We start from the raw sequence: 17,205 nt of genomic DNA on the forward strand, positions 1-17,205 counted from the left end.
TCAGCTTACGATCAAATTTTCAGCAGTTTTGACTTACAGGATCAGCCTGAAGGTCTGACTGAAACTTAGAGAGCCCCTTTTAACAGAACCTCTTAGCTCTGTAACTTCCTAAAATTTCTTCCTTTCAAACCTGATTTGGCGGGCTGATGAGACTGTAGCCACCTTCCCTTTAAATAAATAGAAACCTCGGTGCACGATAGAGGTCCGGTATGAAAACTAATAGATTACATTAATAATTCATGCTCTCTCTCTCTCTCTTTTTTTTTTTTTTCCCCTTTGGGTACCATGTTTTTCTCCTAGTCTTGGTCCTATGTTAGGATAGTAAGCTGCTTTCCCTTTATATTTTTAAAATTTGAACTTTTTTCTTTTCTTTGAACTTTTTCCTCCCAAGGATGTTAAATTGCAAATAATGTTTTGGCTAATAAGAGCTAAGTACTAAAAAAATAATGTATAAACAACTGCTTACTAATCCGGATACAGCTTTTAGAAAGATATTTAAGTGGGTTTGATCCTGAATGAGTAGAACACTTAAAGCATTGTCATATTAAGTGTTGATAATTATAGAAACATTTTTGGTATAAATCTGTAAATAGATCACTGTAAGCAGATGCTTTCCCAGTGACTTGCTGGAGTCATTTTGGTGAGTGTGAAGTTGTAATTACACTGATTTTTTGTGTACATATCTTGTAAGAATATATGAATAAATTTTTATTGAATGTGTAAACACAGAGGAGCTCTTCAGTCTTTGTTTTTGCTTTGTCCTGGAAGGTTAATGAAATTTGCTTCTACAGATGAGTTCAAGAAACTCCAGATTCCATAGACCACTTTAGTTTGCTACTGAGGCAGGTTATTGCAGGATTAAAATGTAAAATCCTTTTTAGAATTCCGTGAATAGTAGGGAAGAGTTTCAGGTTATTAACACACATAAGAAATCCTGATTGAAACTTGACCAGTACGTACATATATTTATGATCTGTTTTCCCTAACTTGATATTCTCTGTAAGTTAATATTGGGCCAGAAAATTGAGCCAGGTTTATTGTTGACGTAGTAGTCCATTGGAAAGCACTCAAATGTCCCGTTCCATTTAGATAGACTTTTAAAAGTAAAACTGAACAATGTAAACACTTCGCAGCTGAACCACTGATATTTTGACATGTGGTCAACATTGGTCATTAGGAAAATAAGCCCGAAATGTCTTTGAATTCTGTTAAGTATTTCAACTTTATTGAACTAGTGGATTCTGTATATAAAAATCAACTTTGAGAAGAGTTATTGTACATTGAATGCAATTTTAATGTTATCAATGCAGATCATAAAAATAAAAATTTCAGGGGAAATGTTTTTTATCCATTACATACAGGTAGAAATAAACATTTTAAATCATTTTGTTCATTTCTTTTCAAAGAATATTTCAGGTTTTTAAAATACCATGTACCATGAGAACTGTATAATTAAGAATACAGTATAAGAGTAAATACTTTCACTCCTGGGTTTTCTTTTTCTGATGCTTTAGGATATCCAGTAGAGAATAGGGGGAATGAAGAGGAAAACTTAAGGATAACACTAGTGGGATTTTATCTTTATACTACTCATGAAGACAACTTGAGTCTTATTGATATAATTCCATTTACAGCAAAGTTTAGAAAGTACAATATCTATCTTGCACTTTTTTTTTTTTTTTTAAATCTTGCACATCTTTTGATTGGCTTTCTCAGGAGTGTTAGAGGAAATTATTGCCAAGGGGTATATAAGACAGTTTTGAGGAAGAACATAGGCTAGAAAGTTATGTGGGAGTTTTGCTTAAAGCCTCTTAGAATAACTCTCTCACTGGTAAGGGAGGATACTTGCCTCATAGAAAACCTTACTAGCAACCCTTTTGTGAGGCTCTTTTGAAGTACCCAGTTGTCCCCAAGTGGGAAGCATCTTTGGTCGTGTTTTCTAAACAGTGATTCAGCCAGACCTGTCAAATGTCAAAGTCATGTGAAATCCTAATGGAGCTGTGTGATTCTGATAATTTGAGAATTTCCCAAAAACAGTTTTTTCGAAGTTATCTTCTTGAATTTTTTTTTAACACAGTGGACTTAAAATTTGACCGTCCTAACTCATGTCATTCAGTTTTGTTCATTTTCATTGATAGAGCAAAAATGATTTTTTTGCTTCAAAATGTTTTAAAGTGGAGTTTATATTCTAGCATTGATATTATAAAAGCCTCTAGCTCAGGTATTAGAGAAACTGAATCATGCATAAAGACCTATGATACTGTATATGGACAATTGGGATGCTTTCACTCCTTTTAAAATTGATGGAGGTGTTAAAATTAACCTTTTTAAGCATGTTTCTGGACTTAGAACTAAGAAGCAGCTTTGTTCATAAACACAAAAGAGGACCAATCTAGGTAAGTATCATAACATTGAAATTCATTTCTCTGAATATTACTTAATTCAAGTGTCTTATCTACTCTTTTCCAGATTACTGGTTAATAGTCACTAGAGTTGTACTTTGTGTAGATAAGTACTTTGAAATGTACTTAAAGTGCAGTAGTGAAATACAATATTGAACAGGAGAACCCAGCAATGACTCTAGTCAAGCAAATAACTCACAGAAGGTTTTAAATTTTGTTTCCTTCCATGAAGTGGTGGTGGTAAAGACGGTGGTATTTGGAGAGGTGGAGATAGGCCATGATTGTTTGAATTTTAGTTTTCATTTCCTCCTTACCAGCCAATTTTGTTGTTCATTGACTGTGAAATAGCCAAAAACAGGTGCCGGGTGGGGAATTAATTGAGAAAGGGATGCTGAAATAGTTAATCCTTTAGTGACTTTATAAAAACTTAAGATTTCTTAAGTAATAGGTATCTGCAGCAATTAAGTTGGAGTGGCCTCGAATCTGTATTAGAAAGCCACCTGATTTTCTCTATGATTCATGTTTAAAATTTTAAAGACATTATTTGCAAGTGTCTCAATTATTTATAAGTATTGCTCCTGGCTACTTCTGTTTTTACACAAAAGTGTAAATAAAGAATGTTATTTGAAAGTTATTCTAACCTTGTTTCACAATGATTACAAAACTTGAAAAGTGGTGTAATTTCCTGTCACTGCTCTCCCACTTTGTTTCTCCTGTATTCATCTCCTTAATCTGAATGCATGTAGTAAGATAGGTTTATCCCTGCCAACTTGAGGTGTTTGGCTCTTTGTAATTACTTCTCTCTTCTACCCAGCCCTGCCTTCTCCCAAGTTTTTAATCCATGTGATTGAAATGAACCAGCTGTATATGCACTTCATGTTCTTCTTCCCTTAGCTTTCAAACCTTACTCGCCATTGCTATTTAAATCATGATTAACCTATGAAGATCTCCTAGTTTCCGAAGGAACTAAAACCTTGCTTCATCCTGGAACCAGAGAAATAATATACTTTTCTTTGGTCTCTCTCTCTCTTCCTGCTTCCATGAGAGGTGTATCCCCTTTTATTCCACATTCTTTCCTTTTTATTTTGACTATTCTAATTGCAACGTGGGATTTTTTTTTTTTTGGTTGTGTTTTTTGGTTTTTGTTTTTTGTTTCTCCCCCTTCCTGCAAAAACTATCTCAATTTCCATTTTTCAGATCTTGAAAGTAGAGCAAGAACTTAGTTGTTTTGCAAGTGTCTTTGTAAAGAACTCTACATATTTGTCATATTTCCCCAATTTTATAGGTCTTTCCAACTGTAATATCTAGCCCCAAAGCCAGAATTTTTTAAAAAGCAGCCTTTTATTGTCTTTCCAAAGCAGTCTACTTAGTTTTCACAGAAGCAGCTCTTTTTTTAGTCTTTTAAATCTATTTAATAATTTAACATGCTATTTAATAGAATTCCAAAATTACAACAGTAAGTATAGCTGGCATAATCAAGTTAGGTGATAAATATGGCTAACTCTTGCTAAGCATCCATCACAGCTGTTAGAAACAGAAGTGCTTGGGTATGCTAGAGAGTGACTCTGGCCTTAGGTGTGCTATAGGTTTTACAGAAGAAATGGTTCATACAGAGAGTTGGTTAGGGAGAAGGAAGTTGGCTAGGTAAGCTTTTATATTCTGGTAATGTTTCCCAAGAAGTTCGATCCTTTTTTTTTTTTTTTAAAGATGTTATTTACTTATTTGTCAGAGAGAGAACAAGCAGGGGAGTGGCAGGGAGAGGGAGAAGCAGGCTCTTTGCTCATCATGACCTGAGCCAAAGGAAGACACTTAACCAACTGAGCCACCCAGGCACCCCTAATCAGTGTATTTTAAATACCTGTTATAGAGAGCTTTATATTAAGGGATACTTGATAGCAATGAAATTAATTGAATCTGTATGCCAGAGGGTAACACAGAGGGCAACACACAGATGAAGAATGAGGTGAATGCCAGATGTGATTTTGGCAATCAAACCTAATATATGATAGAAAATTTTTACCAGTAGGATAATGGCTTTTCTCCATATACAACACAGAAATTCACAACAGGCAAAAGAATTTTGAACTCCTTTTTCTCTCTTAGTATAAGCTCTTATTTGCCTATAATAAACTAAGATATGCCTTTCTACTCTAAAAGGTTTCCTTAGCAGATAGGACGTAAAAATATATTTTTATAGAAAATTAGTAGTATCCAAGACCTTACATCAGTAACCTTTGTGATTTTAGACATAAGGAGGTCAGCTTAAAAATTCTAACCTCAGGCTGTGTTGTGAAATGATGAATTCAAGGGGTATGTTTTAGGCTAATTAGAATATATCATCTCCGTATGAGAACACATTAGGACATTTGAGCTCTTAAGCATTCAGGTGTTTGTGTATGTGGAAGTGGAGGACCCTAAGTCAATCCTTGTCTACCAAAGAGTAGCATGTTCTAGAATAGTAAAATCAGATTTGAGATGAGATCAATAGTATAAAAAGCAGCCAAGTTTTTCAAAGTATGCACAGTTTATACTTTAGTAAAATTGGGTCTCCTGCTTTACAAATCCACACAAGGTAATTTTGAACCTGGAAAATTAATGGAAAGGATTGGTATATCTTAAAATTGAAGGCTTTTACAACAAACTTTATTAAGCCTCTACAAAGTACCTCAAACTATAATGCTCATAACTTTGACTGTTTATTAAAGCAGGGGGTCTACTGGAGGATTTTGAATAAGGAAATAAATTAACGTGTTTGGATTTGCATTTTTGAATAGAGTGTTGTGGTCTAGTGGAGTAGATTAAGAGGGTTTGAGAGGTTTGAGTGAGGTGAAGTTATTACAGGGAGAGACAAATTGCTTTATGGAGAGGTAGTTATTGTTTTAATCATGTCAAATAATCAGTTTCAGAACTAAGGCAGTGTCAGAAATGAGGGAGAGAATGGAGCAGAGTGGAGAGATACGAGATAAAATTATTGAGGCTGAGTTAGGTAGTGGTCCTTGCTTATATTCCAAACACAGTTAGACATTTTATGTTTATTATTACATTTTATCCTCACAAAAAGATCTCCATTTGACAGGAAAGAATGCTTGGAAAATTTTATAATTATCTGAGGTCATATAGCCAATAAACCATAGAACTCAGAGCAGGGTGACACCGAGATCAGCTTCCAGTGCCAGTGTTTTTATACTACACACTATTGCTACCAATAAACCAGTCCGCCTCCTCAGAAATTGAGGACATGGGAAGTAGGTAATGAAAGGAGAGGAGAACTCCCAGATGGGGTGGCTGAGTCAGTGTTGATGTCACTCACTGGGAGAAGAGTACAGCAAGAGGAGAGATGCAGAGTGAGGGCATTGAGATTAGATTGGAACATTTGGGGCTTGAGGGTCTGTGAGCAAACCAGTGGGCAGATGCATGTGGGCGGGAGCTCAGGAGAGAGTAGTCTAGACTGCAGAAGAGATCTGAGACTGAGAGAGGATCAAGTAGTCTAGGGAGCCTGTGTTGGGGGAGACTTTTGTGACAGACAGCCTGGGAATACCAGCCTTTAAAGAGCAGGCAGAGGGGCGCCTGGGTGGCTCAGTGGGTTGGGCTGCTGCCTTCGGCTCAGGTCATGATCTCGGGGTCCTGCGATCGGGTCCCACTTCGGGCTCTCTGCTCAGCGGGGAGCCTGCTTCCCTCTCTCTCTCTCTGCCTGCTTGTCTGTCTACTTGTGATTTCTCTCTGTCAAATAAATAAATAAAATCTTTAAAAAAAAAAAAAATAAAGAGCAGGCAGAGGGGGCACCTGGGTGGCTCAGTGGGTTAAGCCTCTGCCTTCAGCTTAGGTCATGATCTCAGGGTCCTGGGATCGAGCCCCACATTGAGCCCCACATCGGGCCCTCTGCTCGGCGGGGAGCCTGCTTCCTCCTTTCTCTGCCTGCCTCTCTGCCCTCCTTGTGATCTCTGTCAAATAAATTAAAAAAATAAAAAATAAAGATCTTTAAAGAGCAGGCGAAGAAGACTGAAGACAAAGGACTGGGTAATTTGGAAGAGAAGTGAACACGGTGTTCCAAAGAGCAGCAGAAAATTTGGAAATTGGGAAATGCTGTAGGGATATAAGGAAGATTGGACTAGAAAGCATTCTTTTAGATTTGGCAAGCAGGCAATCAGTTATGATGACTTCTTAGAGAGTAGTTGGGATGAAATCATGCTTTGATAAGCCTGAGTCAGAGTCAGTTTTGTCTGATGGTCATCATTCTGGCATGAGACTAGTCATTTTTCCCTTTTGACATCTTGTGGCTGTGGTGGCTGGAAGCTGGTACTTTCTTCAATGCTGATTGCCTCTGGGAAGACCAAGTAGGTAGCTGTTCCTGCACTTCAGTGAATACCTTTTCCTGCTTTTTGAATTCTGCACCATAAGAATGTATTACTCATTCAAAAAATAAACCAAAAAAAGGTATTTCCAAGAGAAATATAGAAATTAGCAGTTAACTTCTCTTTATGTGGTGCCATGATCACTATTATTCAAATAATATAGTCAATGTTCTTTGTTTAAATATCTGTCTCTCTCATTAAATTGCAATCTCCTGCAGAGCGGGGACATTTTGTTATCTGTCTCGTCTATGCTGGTCCCTGCCCTCTAGGCTATGCAATGTTTATGGAAGATAAGATGTCCCAATGTAAAACACCAAAAGAATATAACAGAATAAGGTTTAATCCAAATGAGTGGCACCATCCTTTTTGTTCATATAGTAGGTAGCCTGGTTCAAATGTCCTATCATCTCCTGTTATTCCCATGCTGGAGGATGGGGGGTACAGACAGTAGCTATAATCATTGTCCTAGTGTCCTTAGGCAAACCTGCTGGCTCAGTTTTAAAATGACTAGGATGGTATGACACCGTTTTAGAGGGGCCACTTTGGAGGGAACCCTGAAAGCAGTATGTCTGTGGCTAAGCACCAGCATTGCTGGCAGATACCATAGAAGACACTTAGGGCTGCACACATTTGTCCTTTCCACGTCTACAGTAAATTAAGGGCTTCAGTTTCTTTTTCTTTGCCAGTTTTACTTGATTCAGCTTGTCAAATAAGTACTTTTAAAAGATCTTAGTGAAAAATGGGGTTTAATTACTAGAGTGTCTAAAACAGCTTTTTAAGTGTACTATAGACTGTTGGTGGAGATTTTAAAGAAACTTATTATTTTGTTTGGAGTTAAAATTCTCTGACAAAAGCCAGTTTTGAATTTAAGGTAAATAAAAAATGGTTGATAAATTTTTTGTAGTGGAATGAAGTTTAAGAAAATGGTAAAAGAAATGATAAATTCACTCATTTATTAAGTGATTGTTATTTTTAAAATGGAGCTGATATTGTGAGCTATATGTAGTGTGTATTAAATGATTCAGACAGCACTGCTTTCTCTTCAGTAGGAAATAACCTGATAAATAGCACATGATTTACGTTTTTTTGAATTTTTTTCTTAGATGATAAGAAAATTGAAAAGAAATAATTTTGAAAAAAATAGAGTTTCCAGCTTAATTTTTGTTTAATTTTTTTAATTGTTTTAATTTTTTAAATTTTTTTAATTTAATTGTTTTAATTTTTTTTTAAGATTTTATTTATTTATTTGACAGACAGAGATTACAAGTAGGCAGAGAGGCAGGCAGAGAGAGAGGACGAAACAGGCTCCCCGCTGAGCAGAGAGCCTGATGTGGGGCTCGATCCCAGGACTCCGAGATCATGACCTGAGCCAAAGGCAGAGGCTTTTTCTTTTTTTTTTTAAGATTTTATTTATTTATTTGACAGACAGAGATCACAAGTAGGCAGAGAGAGAGAGAGGGAAGCAGGCTCCCTGCTGAGCAGAGAGCCCGATGTGGGACTCGGTCCCAGGACCCAGAGATCATGACCTGAGCCGAAGGCAGCGGCTTAACCCACTGAGCCACCCAGGCGCCCCTCTAGTCTGTTTTTTCAGTTTTATAGAAATTAGGGTATTCTGGGGGGTATGCTTCTGATGTAGTTTTTATTTTATTTATTTATTTATTTATTTTGAAGTTTTTTTTTTTTTTAATGAAATTTATGATCTCCCAAATCAATTTTTTACTGCAGGATAAAGAAGAAAACAGAGAAGGAACAAAGCATTGATTACAGATGTCTTAATAATGAGCAAATGTGGCAGGAAAAAATATATTAAGACAAATCTAAGGTAGGTGGGTATATCTTCTGTTTTTTTTGAAAGTTCTGCTCAGAGAGTTAAACTCTAAGTGGAGATACATGGATAAGTGAATGATGTATATATATGTAAACATGTATCCATGAATGTATATAAATGTGTGTATGTATATATATATGATACTAAGAAAATACGATATAATGTACCCTGTATGATATAATGTACCACCCAGAGTGGTCAGCCATTCAGCTGAAGTGTTCATTTTCTACCCTGTACTTGTGGGGCAATGGAGGGGAGAAGTGGGCATTTACATTTAGCTTGTGTTGCCTGCTGGTCTTTTCATTTAGAAAGGAGACCATACATAAGGATATGGACAGAGTTTTAGTTCTCTTCCTTCCTTGCCTTTAAGCTATGCTTGTTCCTAATATAAAACAGTACAGTTTTATCAATTTTTTGATAAAATCCAGATAGAACTTTTCAGGTTTTCTTGTGGCTACTTTCAGAGACATTCTGGTTTATCAGTTGGACCTAGCTTTAAAAAGAAAATAAATTTTCTATGACTTTTTTGATAAAACTATTTATAAATAAAGAATAGAAACAACTAATATTTTTTCCTTTTTTAGCTGGATTCTATTTTTAAAGTTTTACAAGGGCAAATACAGTTGCTTTGCAGTGTAGTTTGTCTTTGCAAATAGGATACAACTAAGATTTTAGAAGTTTGTTAGTTAAATGAACATTTTAATTATAATTAGGAAACAGCCTTTGTTTTTTGTTTAGATAGATTTGGTCTGTATTTCCTTTCCTATTTGTTTTCTCTTGCCTTTTAAGAACACTTTCCTAGGTACCAGTAGTAGCAATCCTTTAAAATGTTTTTCTGTTTTCTTCTAATTTTTCTTCTAGTTCTGTATCTTATTTGATCTTGACACACAGGATGCCTAAATAACTCTGGTCATTAGTTGTCTCAGTATTTCTATAATTGTGAATATAATTTTATGAATATACCTTTGTATTTATTTCTTGAAGGTATATAATAGATTGTCTACCTGTTGTGTTGTACTGCATAAACAGTATGGTACTGTTGTACAAGTGTTTGGAGGAGTTATTGCAGTATTATGTAGACATTCTATTAAAGTTCTAGAAAATAGCAGAGTAAGCAAACAAACACAGTTCTACCCTTCTAAAAGTAGTTTAACTTAGTCTTTGAAAATTGTGCTAATGGATGGATCCTGTTATTTTAAAACATAGCTATCTCAACATTTATTAAACTGAATCCTAATATATTTAGAACGTATTGGGATAATATTTATTTTTCTATCAAAGAAGATGGTTTGCTAAATATATATATATATAAAGAAGATTTCAGAAGAAATATTTAACCTTCATAAGAAAAGAATATTGCTACTACTATTAATCATTTATAAGTTTAAATATGCCCATTTTAGCAGTCTATCTGTTTTTCAGAATTGTGGAACCAAGTATTTGCCAGTACTTTGCTTGCTGTTAGTTTATAGTACTTAATGGACTTTTTGTTTTTGTTTTTCTTTTATTGCTTCATCTTGTATGTATTTTTAAATATTTTATAACTTGTGATTACTGACTGGTCTTTCTAATAAGGGTTATTGTTTAAGATTAAAATATTGTTCAATTTATCAATAACTAACTTCAGTACATCTGGTTTAACATTTGATTTAGAAAGTGAGATTTGGGGGGAACATATTCTTGAATACATCTCTTCAATTTTAACTATAAGATATATAGTGAACAATGAAGGATTATAATGGATTTTACTCTTATACTTTATACATGAATTCTGTCTGGTCTAACTGAGGCTGATTTACAGGTGTTAGTGTTATATGTATATCATTTACCCTGAGTTCTGGGTAGTATATGTCCTGTTGAAATACTGTTTGAAAATACCTACTATAGTGATTGACCCATGTTGAACATGTAATTCTTAGTTGAATCTTCTTCTCTGAGTCGTGCCCTAGGGCTGCTTTTTAGTGGATTTAGGAGGTTGTACTAGAGAGCAGTTGGATATTGATCAGTAGAATAAACAGGCTTGAAAATGATAGGGGATATATTTTAAACAGATAGCACTGGCTTTACTTTTCTGTAGATGATTTTTACCTTCAAATGATTTTATTTTATTTGTTATTTTTATTTTTATTTTATTTATTTTTAAAAGATTTTATATATTTTTTTTTTGACAGAGATCACAAGTAGGCAGAGAGGTAGGCAGAGAGAGAGGAGGAATCAGGCTCCCTGCTGAGCAGAGCGCCCGATGCAGGACTCCATCCCAGGACCCTGGGATCATAACCTGAGCCGAAGGCAGAGGCTTTAACCCACTGAGCCACCCAGGCGCCCTTATTTGTTATTTAAAAAAAATGTTCTTCTTCTTTTTTTTTAAGTAATCTTTGCACCCAACATGGGGCTCACACTCAAGAGCTTGAGATCAAGAGCTTGTGTGCTTCACCGCCCCTCAAATAAATTGATTTTAGTATCAAACTTTTACCAAGAGATATGTATTGGTCACTATACTAGGCATGCTAAAAGAATAGAAATTGTATAAAATTAGAATCCCTACATCCTAGTGTGAAAGATAAAGTATATCTGGATGAAGATTGTAACAATAGTTACAGCATACTCAAAAACGCATCTTTATTGTAAAATGCTGTCTAAATTGGAATACTTGGGACACTGGCTGTGGAAGGAACCCTGGAGTTCACAAGACCTCTTATTCACTGTCTGCTATCTATTATGTGCCTTTTAGAAAATCAATCTCTCTAAACCTTATTTTTTATCATTTTTAGTAACATCTGACAGTTGCATAGTCTTCCCGAAAAGTTGATCAGTTGGTTTATTTAACAATTATAGTAGATTCTGTACTAGGCACTGGGAATACATTGAAATATAAGGTGTACTCTCTCTCCTGGAATTGCTTATACTAGTGTTGGTACTTTGTGAATAAATGTATTATATGCTAGACAAGCGTTATAATGGAAGTATTGCATAAAATGCTTTGGGAACTCAGAACAGAATAACTAATTCTGCCCAAGGCTGTTAGAATAGGCTTTTGAAAGATGGTGTCCTTCAGCCAGGCCTTGAAAAACTGGTAGGAATTTGCCTGTTGGACAAAGAAGGGGTGAAGGGCAGTTCAGGAAGAGAGAAGAACAGATATTAAAGATTAGAACTAGGGAAATAGGATGTGTATTTGAAAGAAATGGCTATGAGGAGGCCAGAATGCAGAATGTGGGAAGAATGGAGTGACTGGAAATGAGGCCATAAAAGTAAAATGGGGTCACGTTGTGAAAGAGATTGAATGGCAGTTTGGTTTGGTAATTGAGAATATGGACTTTGGAAAAAGACCTTAGTTCAAAACCTGGCTATGCCACTCTGAACAGATCAGATTGGTGGTAAGATTAAGTTCTTAACCTCTTACGTTTCTTTGTCATTATCTATTTTATTATCCCTAAAAGAAGAACTAACTATCCTGATCTTATAAAAATGTTAAGGATTAAAGCCAGTAGGCTTTTACCACATGGTAAGCACCAACAAATGGTTGTTGTGGTTATTATTATTGTAAGAAGTTTGAATTTTATCCTGTGGTCAATATAGGGCTACTGAAGAGTTTTAAGCAGAGAAATGTTTTAAGCAGATGTGTAAACTTGAGAAAGAGAGCTGTTAGTATGGATTGGAATAGGGAGATTGAGTAGTGGTAAAGAAGGGGACTAACTTGTTCTTTAGTAGGAAGGGTCTTTCCACTTGGTAATGAGGCTGTAGGGAATGAATGGGAGAGGGTGTTAGAGGTAACACCCAGGTTGTCACTTGATGGACGCCAGAGCTGCATTTCCTGAGGTTAAGAAACACATTTGTGGAGGAGGAAGAGATTAGTTTTGGACTCATTGAGTTTGAGGTACCTGTAGGATACCTATTTGGAGATAATATATAGGCATTTGAATATATGGTTTTGGAATTCAAGAGAAACCTCTGGGCTAGAGATCTAGATTTGAGAGTGTAAGCCTGAAGCTGGTGAAATGATGACAGTACACAAAGGGAAATTTGAGAGTGAGGTGAGAAAACTAAACAGATCCCTGAAGACATGCAATATGAAGGTTGACATTGAGTAAGAGAAGGAATTAGCAAAGGAGCTTGTGGAGGAGTTGTCGGAGAATGGGATGAGAGCAGAAACTGCAATATGATGACATCAAAAAGGAAGATGCCAACAGTTTTGAATACTGCTGAGGGATTAAGCCAGATAGGACTTAAAATGAACTTAGATTTAGTGACAGATTGGTTACCTTTACTAGAGAAGTTTAGTGAAGCAGAAGCCAGTTTAGGGTTGTCTAGGAATAGATGGGAGTAAAGAAATGGATATAATGTTGGTAATTCTTTAATGTAGTTTAGCAGTGAAAGGAAGAAGAGAGGTTCAAGACAGTAGCTAGAAAAAGATTTCTGGTTCAACAAGTGTGTGGGGTGTGTGTGTGGGGGTGTGTGTGTGTGTGTGTGTTTGAGATCGAGGAGACTTAAACCTGTTTAAATCTTGATAAGAGGAACCATTGGAAAGGGGTGAAGGTAATTGATAATAGTTCCCTTGAAGAGGGTCCAAAGCACAGATTAAAGAACTTAAGAGTTGGGAGGCAGGAGGCAAGGTAAAATGGTGAGTATAGGTGTGAATAGGTTTGACGATTTTGTGGCAGGAAATTGAGGGAGTTCTCATCTAAGCAGGAGGCAAGTCTTCACACTGTGTGTAGGGTAGTTAGGTAAGCTTGGAGATTTGAGAAGAGGGAGGAAACTTTGAAAGAGTCATAGAGAATGGAAGAGTAAATTCACTAGGGAAGATTGCTGCCCGCTTGAGGAGAGAAACAGGGAGAGAATCTCAAGTAGACTCCCTGCTGAGGGTGGAGCCCAATGCAGGCTCAATCTCACAACCCTGAGATCATGACCTAAGCCAAAATCAAGAGTCATGTGCTTAACTGACTGAGCCACTCAGGTGCTCCAGAGAGGAAATCTTTTAACTCAAGTGCCAAAGTCTTCAGTTTACATCCTGGATGTAAGTGGAAAATGATTGTCATGTGAGTGAATATAGGATGGTACACCTTTCTGCAAAGGCACAGAGGAGGAACAGCTGACAAATACTAGTGGGAATTCTAATTAGGTATGGGAAGACAAGCTGCTGTCTGTTAAGAGGCTGGGGTGAGGGGTGGGAGTTCCAGATAGCACATTGCAAGGGCTTGGAAGGAGAATAGGAGTTAGGAGTAAGCAACTGAATTACGGGGGGAAAGGAAGCACTAGTTATGAGAGGGATAGTGAAGTACAGGAGGAGCTTACATCTTTGACAGTGACTGGGGAGGTAGAAATGTGAGGTGTTAATGGATGTGATTGAGGCATGGGTCAGGGGGCATCACAGTTTGGTCATGGCTTACAGGAAGGCCAAGTGTTTAGAATGGACAGCAGCAATCATGAGGAGTAGCAGCTCGGCAGCTTAGTCCAGTGTTGGGATAGGAGTTTATAGTAGATGATGCCACATGTGACAGGAAGGATGAATAAGGGTGGCCACGGATCTTCCATATCTGCCTTTCTTCCCATTTCCAGGCCTCATCTCATCCTGATTTGGCTGATACTTAGCTCTGTGGGTTTTTGTCATTAATCTGGTACCAACTCACATACACGCTTGTAGCCTGTCACTGCGGTACTTAAGTGGGTAGTGATGCTCTCGAATAGAAGAAGAAATGGAGGGGAAGGGACAGGCATCTGAAAACTAGATTGAGATGCTTCATAGGAGGGGAGTGTAGACAAGTACAGACTTGGGAGCATCTACATATAGGGTTGGAGAAGCTGGCGTATGTAAATTGAAGATGTAGGGCTTGATCTCAGGACCCTGAGATCATGACCAGAGCTAAAACCAAGAGTCAGATGCCCAACCAACTGAACCACCCAGGTGCCCTCTCTCTAGAGTTTTAAAAAGTATTCTCTCTCTGGTTCCATCTGACCTCTCTAGCCCTACTTCTACCAGTCCTATTTTTGCCTCCTCCTCACTGAATTTAGGTTCCCTGGCACCTAGATTATCTACTACAATCTGTTATTCCATTTCCCAACCATACTCTGTACTTTCCTTCCTCTCATAGTTCTCTTTTTCCTCTTCTACCTGGTGAAATTCTTCTCATTGTTCAGTATATGCTTATATGGCCCCATTCTCAGGCAGATATAATCATTGCTTCCTATGCTTCCCAAAGTATTTTGTGCATAACATCCTTTACACAATTTAAAAAGTGACTTATGAGTCTACCTGATAGAATTTACCAATAAGCTAAATTTTTCCTAAATTTTAATATGCATCAGAATCTCTTAGATATAAAAAAATTAGATGCCCCAGGAAGTTTGATTCTGTAGATTTGGGGTTGAGCCTAGGAATCTGCTCCTCTACTTACCCAATAAGTATGTTAGTTACTTCTGATAGAGGTTGTCCAAGGACCAATTAATCAATAAATTCCTTCAGGGCAAGGGGTGCAGTTTACCCATTTTTGTGTTTTCGGAGCCAGTCATGTAGATGGTGCTAAGTAAATGTTTCTAAAATGAATGGTTCAGTGAGGAAGGTCTTCTAGCATATAGTGTTTGAGTTGAGATTCAAGTTCTTTAAAAGGTGTAAGACATAGCATAAGACATTTCTCAAGTTGTTTTCAGAACACTACCTTTAGGACATGCCTTGTGGAAAAGAGTTTTTGGTGGTCAGATGCTTTTGGAAAATGCGGCCTATTGGATCTGCACCTTCCACTTTCTGAAGGCACACTAGCATATTCAGCTTCTGAGAAGTTCTGCGGCAAAGAAAACCTTTAACCCCAGACATATAGAACTTTTTCACTAAGTGTTTCCCCCACCCTCATTTTCAGATAATACCTTTTCATATCCTGTAGAACTAAATGTTCTGAGGTATTCTCTTTGGGAACTATTCACATAAGCAAACATAGAGCCAGAATTGGCAGGTTATGCAGGTGATCTGTACTTGCCTAGGCTGTTCTAGAAAATAAGAGATAAAGGAACTGGGGAATAGTAAGGGAAAGACATTTTTTCATAGTAGTCCGGATTTTTGTCTTTTATAGTTGCTCTAAATTGTCATGTTTAGTTAGAAGTTTTGATGCTTTTCAGGAGTAAGAAGTAACTTAAAAGCAGTAAAGATGGGTTTGAGAATGGAAGGCTTGGATTCAGGTAATGACTATTGAAATGCAAAAGAAGATAGTAAAGTGCAAGATGGATCAAAGAGTGCAGAATCTGGTCACTAAATCTGGAAAAAGGATTTGGATATTTTAATTCAAAGTTCTAAGTAGCTTGCATACTTTTTGGCTATATAATTAGACTACTAAAGAGAGAAACACATTGTATCATTGACAGTTGAAAAGATGTGTAACAGAGAATAGTTCCTGTAAGTTTTCAATATTTGATTTTGTTTATTTTGTTTGTGGTTTGTATTTCTTCTAGTAGGATAAAATTTATCACAGTGGTTTATCGTCTATATGGAAATAAAAATTATTAAATTGATTATCATAGACAAAATTATGTTGAAAGTTTTTCTGGAAAAATTAGATTCTTCTCTTTAATGAAATGGGAAGCTGTAGGACATGTGGTCAGCTCTGCATGATTCCATTTGAGAGGCTTGTTTATCAGAAACTGGTTAGTGCTGTCAAAGCTAGGCACATCTTTATATTATAATGCATTTAATTTAGACTGTGGGGAAATTCTCTGATACTATATATTATGAAGCATGTACCTTAGGCTTTGAGAGTCATAGAATATTTATACTTAAGGTAAAATAGAAAGTCTGCTTTTTTCACTCATTTATACTGGAGGGCTTAAAATAATTATCAAGGAGACTTTTTATTATAAGATTAACATTTTTTGTAATAAGTTAACTCCCATAAAACATTTTACAGTGCTTCCTGCAATGGTAATGTTCATATCCCGTGAGCAGAGTTAGTTTGGAGACTTAGACCTCTACCACTGAACCCATTTCTTGAAAAATAAGGTGGTACAATTGATGACAGAAATGAATATCAGAAAGCTAAGTAAAAGCAGAGAAATCTTTCTGATAGGGCCTTAATACTTTTTCCTTTTTTATTGCTTTTTCAGACAAATGACCATGGAAACAATTGAATCTCAGCAGGATGGAAGTGTAACAGATTCTGTGGCTGAGAGCGAATCTGCTCATATGCAGACCCAGACTGGTCAAAATTCCATCCCTACTTTAGCTCAGGTAAATTTAATGTAGGCAATAGGCAGGCACTGATGAAAGGGAAACTCTGTGGAAATAAGCATGTGCAGATTCTGTTTTCTTGAAGTTGATCTTAAGTTTACACTGTTCCCTGGTTATCAGCCATTCTTACTGATTTGATTTCAGAGAGACGATATGTATTTGAGTTACTTTGCCTCGTAACGGACACTTTGCAGTGCTCCCTCCACTACCACTGCTATGCAAAAGGAAAAACAAAAACCTGCCCACATATGTAACCCTCAAATTACTGTTTCAGAGGTTGGTAATTCCAAGTTGGTATAGTCTTAACTTCTCAGCAGGAAATACTACAGAAATCTTACATTTGCCTAGTATATATTTGGTTTGAGCTTTGCTTCCTTTTTAGTTAGGTCTTTTTGAATTGGTTTCATTTAGAGACCA

General features: G+C 36.6%; 1 protein-coding gene across 9 annotated transcripts in view; it reads left to right on the plus strand.

Moving 5' to 3' along the window:
* The window catches only part of CREM (cAMP responsive element modulator), a 71,105-nt gene that overhangs the window by 1,144 nt on the left and 52,756 nt on the right, over positions 1-17,205 (plus strand). For 8 of the 9 annotated variants that reach the window (XM_059404397.1, XM_059404400.1, XM_059404396.1 and 5 more), the window contains exons 2-3: positions 8,480-8,576; positions 16,665-16,788. In XM_059404397.1, the coding sequence (XP_059260380.1) occupies positions 8,533-8,576; positions 16,665-16,788 (168 nt within the window). In that variant the 5' untranslated portion in view covers positions 8,480-8,532. Of the gene's footprint in view, positions 1-8,479; positions 8,581-16,664; positions 16,789-17,205 lie in introns of those variants that run through there. The other variant, XM_059404401.1, reaches the window with a different exon arrangement.

The sequence above is a fragment of the Mustela nigripes genome, chromosome 6 (assembly GCF_022355385.1).
Source record: "Mustela nigripes isolate SB6536 chromosome 6, MUSNIG.SB6536, whole genome shotgun sequence".
Lineage (NCBI taxonomy): Eukaryota > Metazoa > Chordata > Mammalia > Carnivora > Mustelidae > Mustela > Mustela nigripes.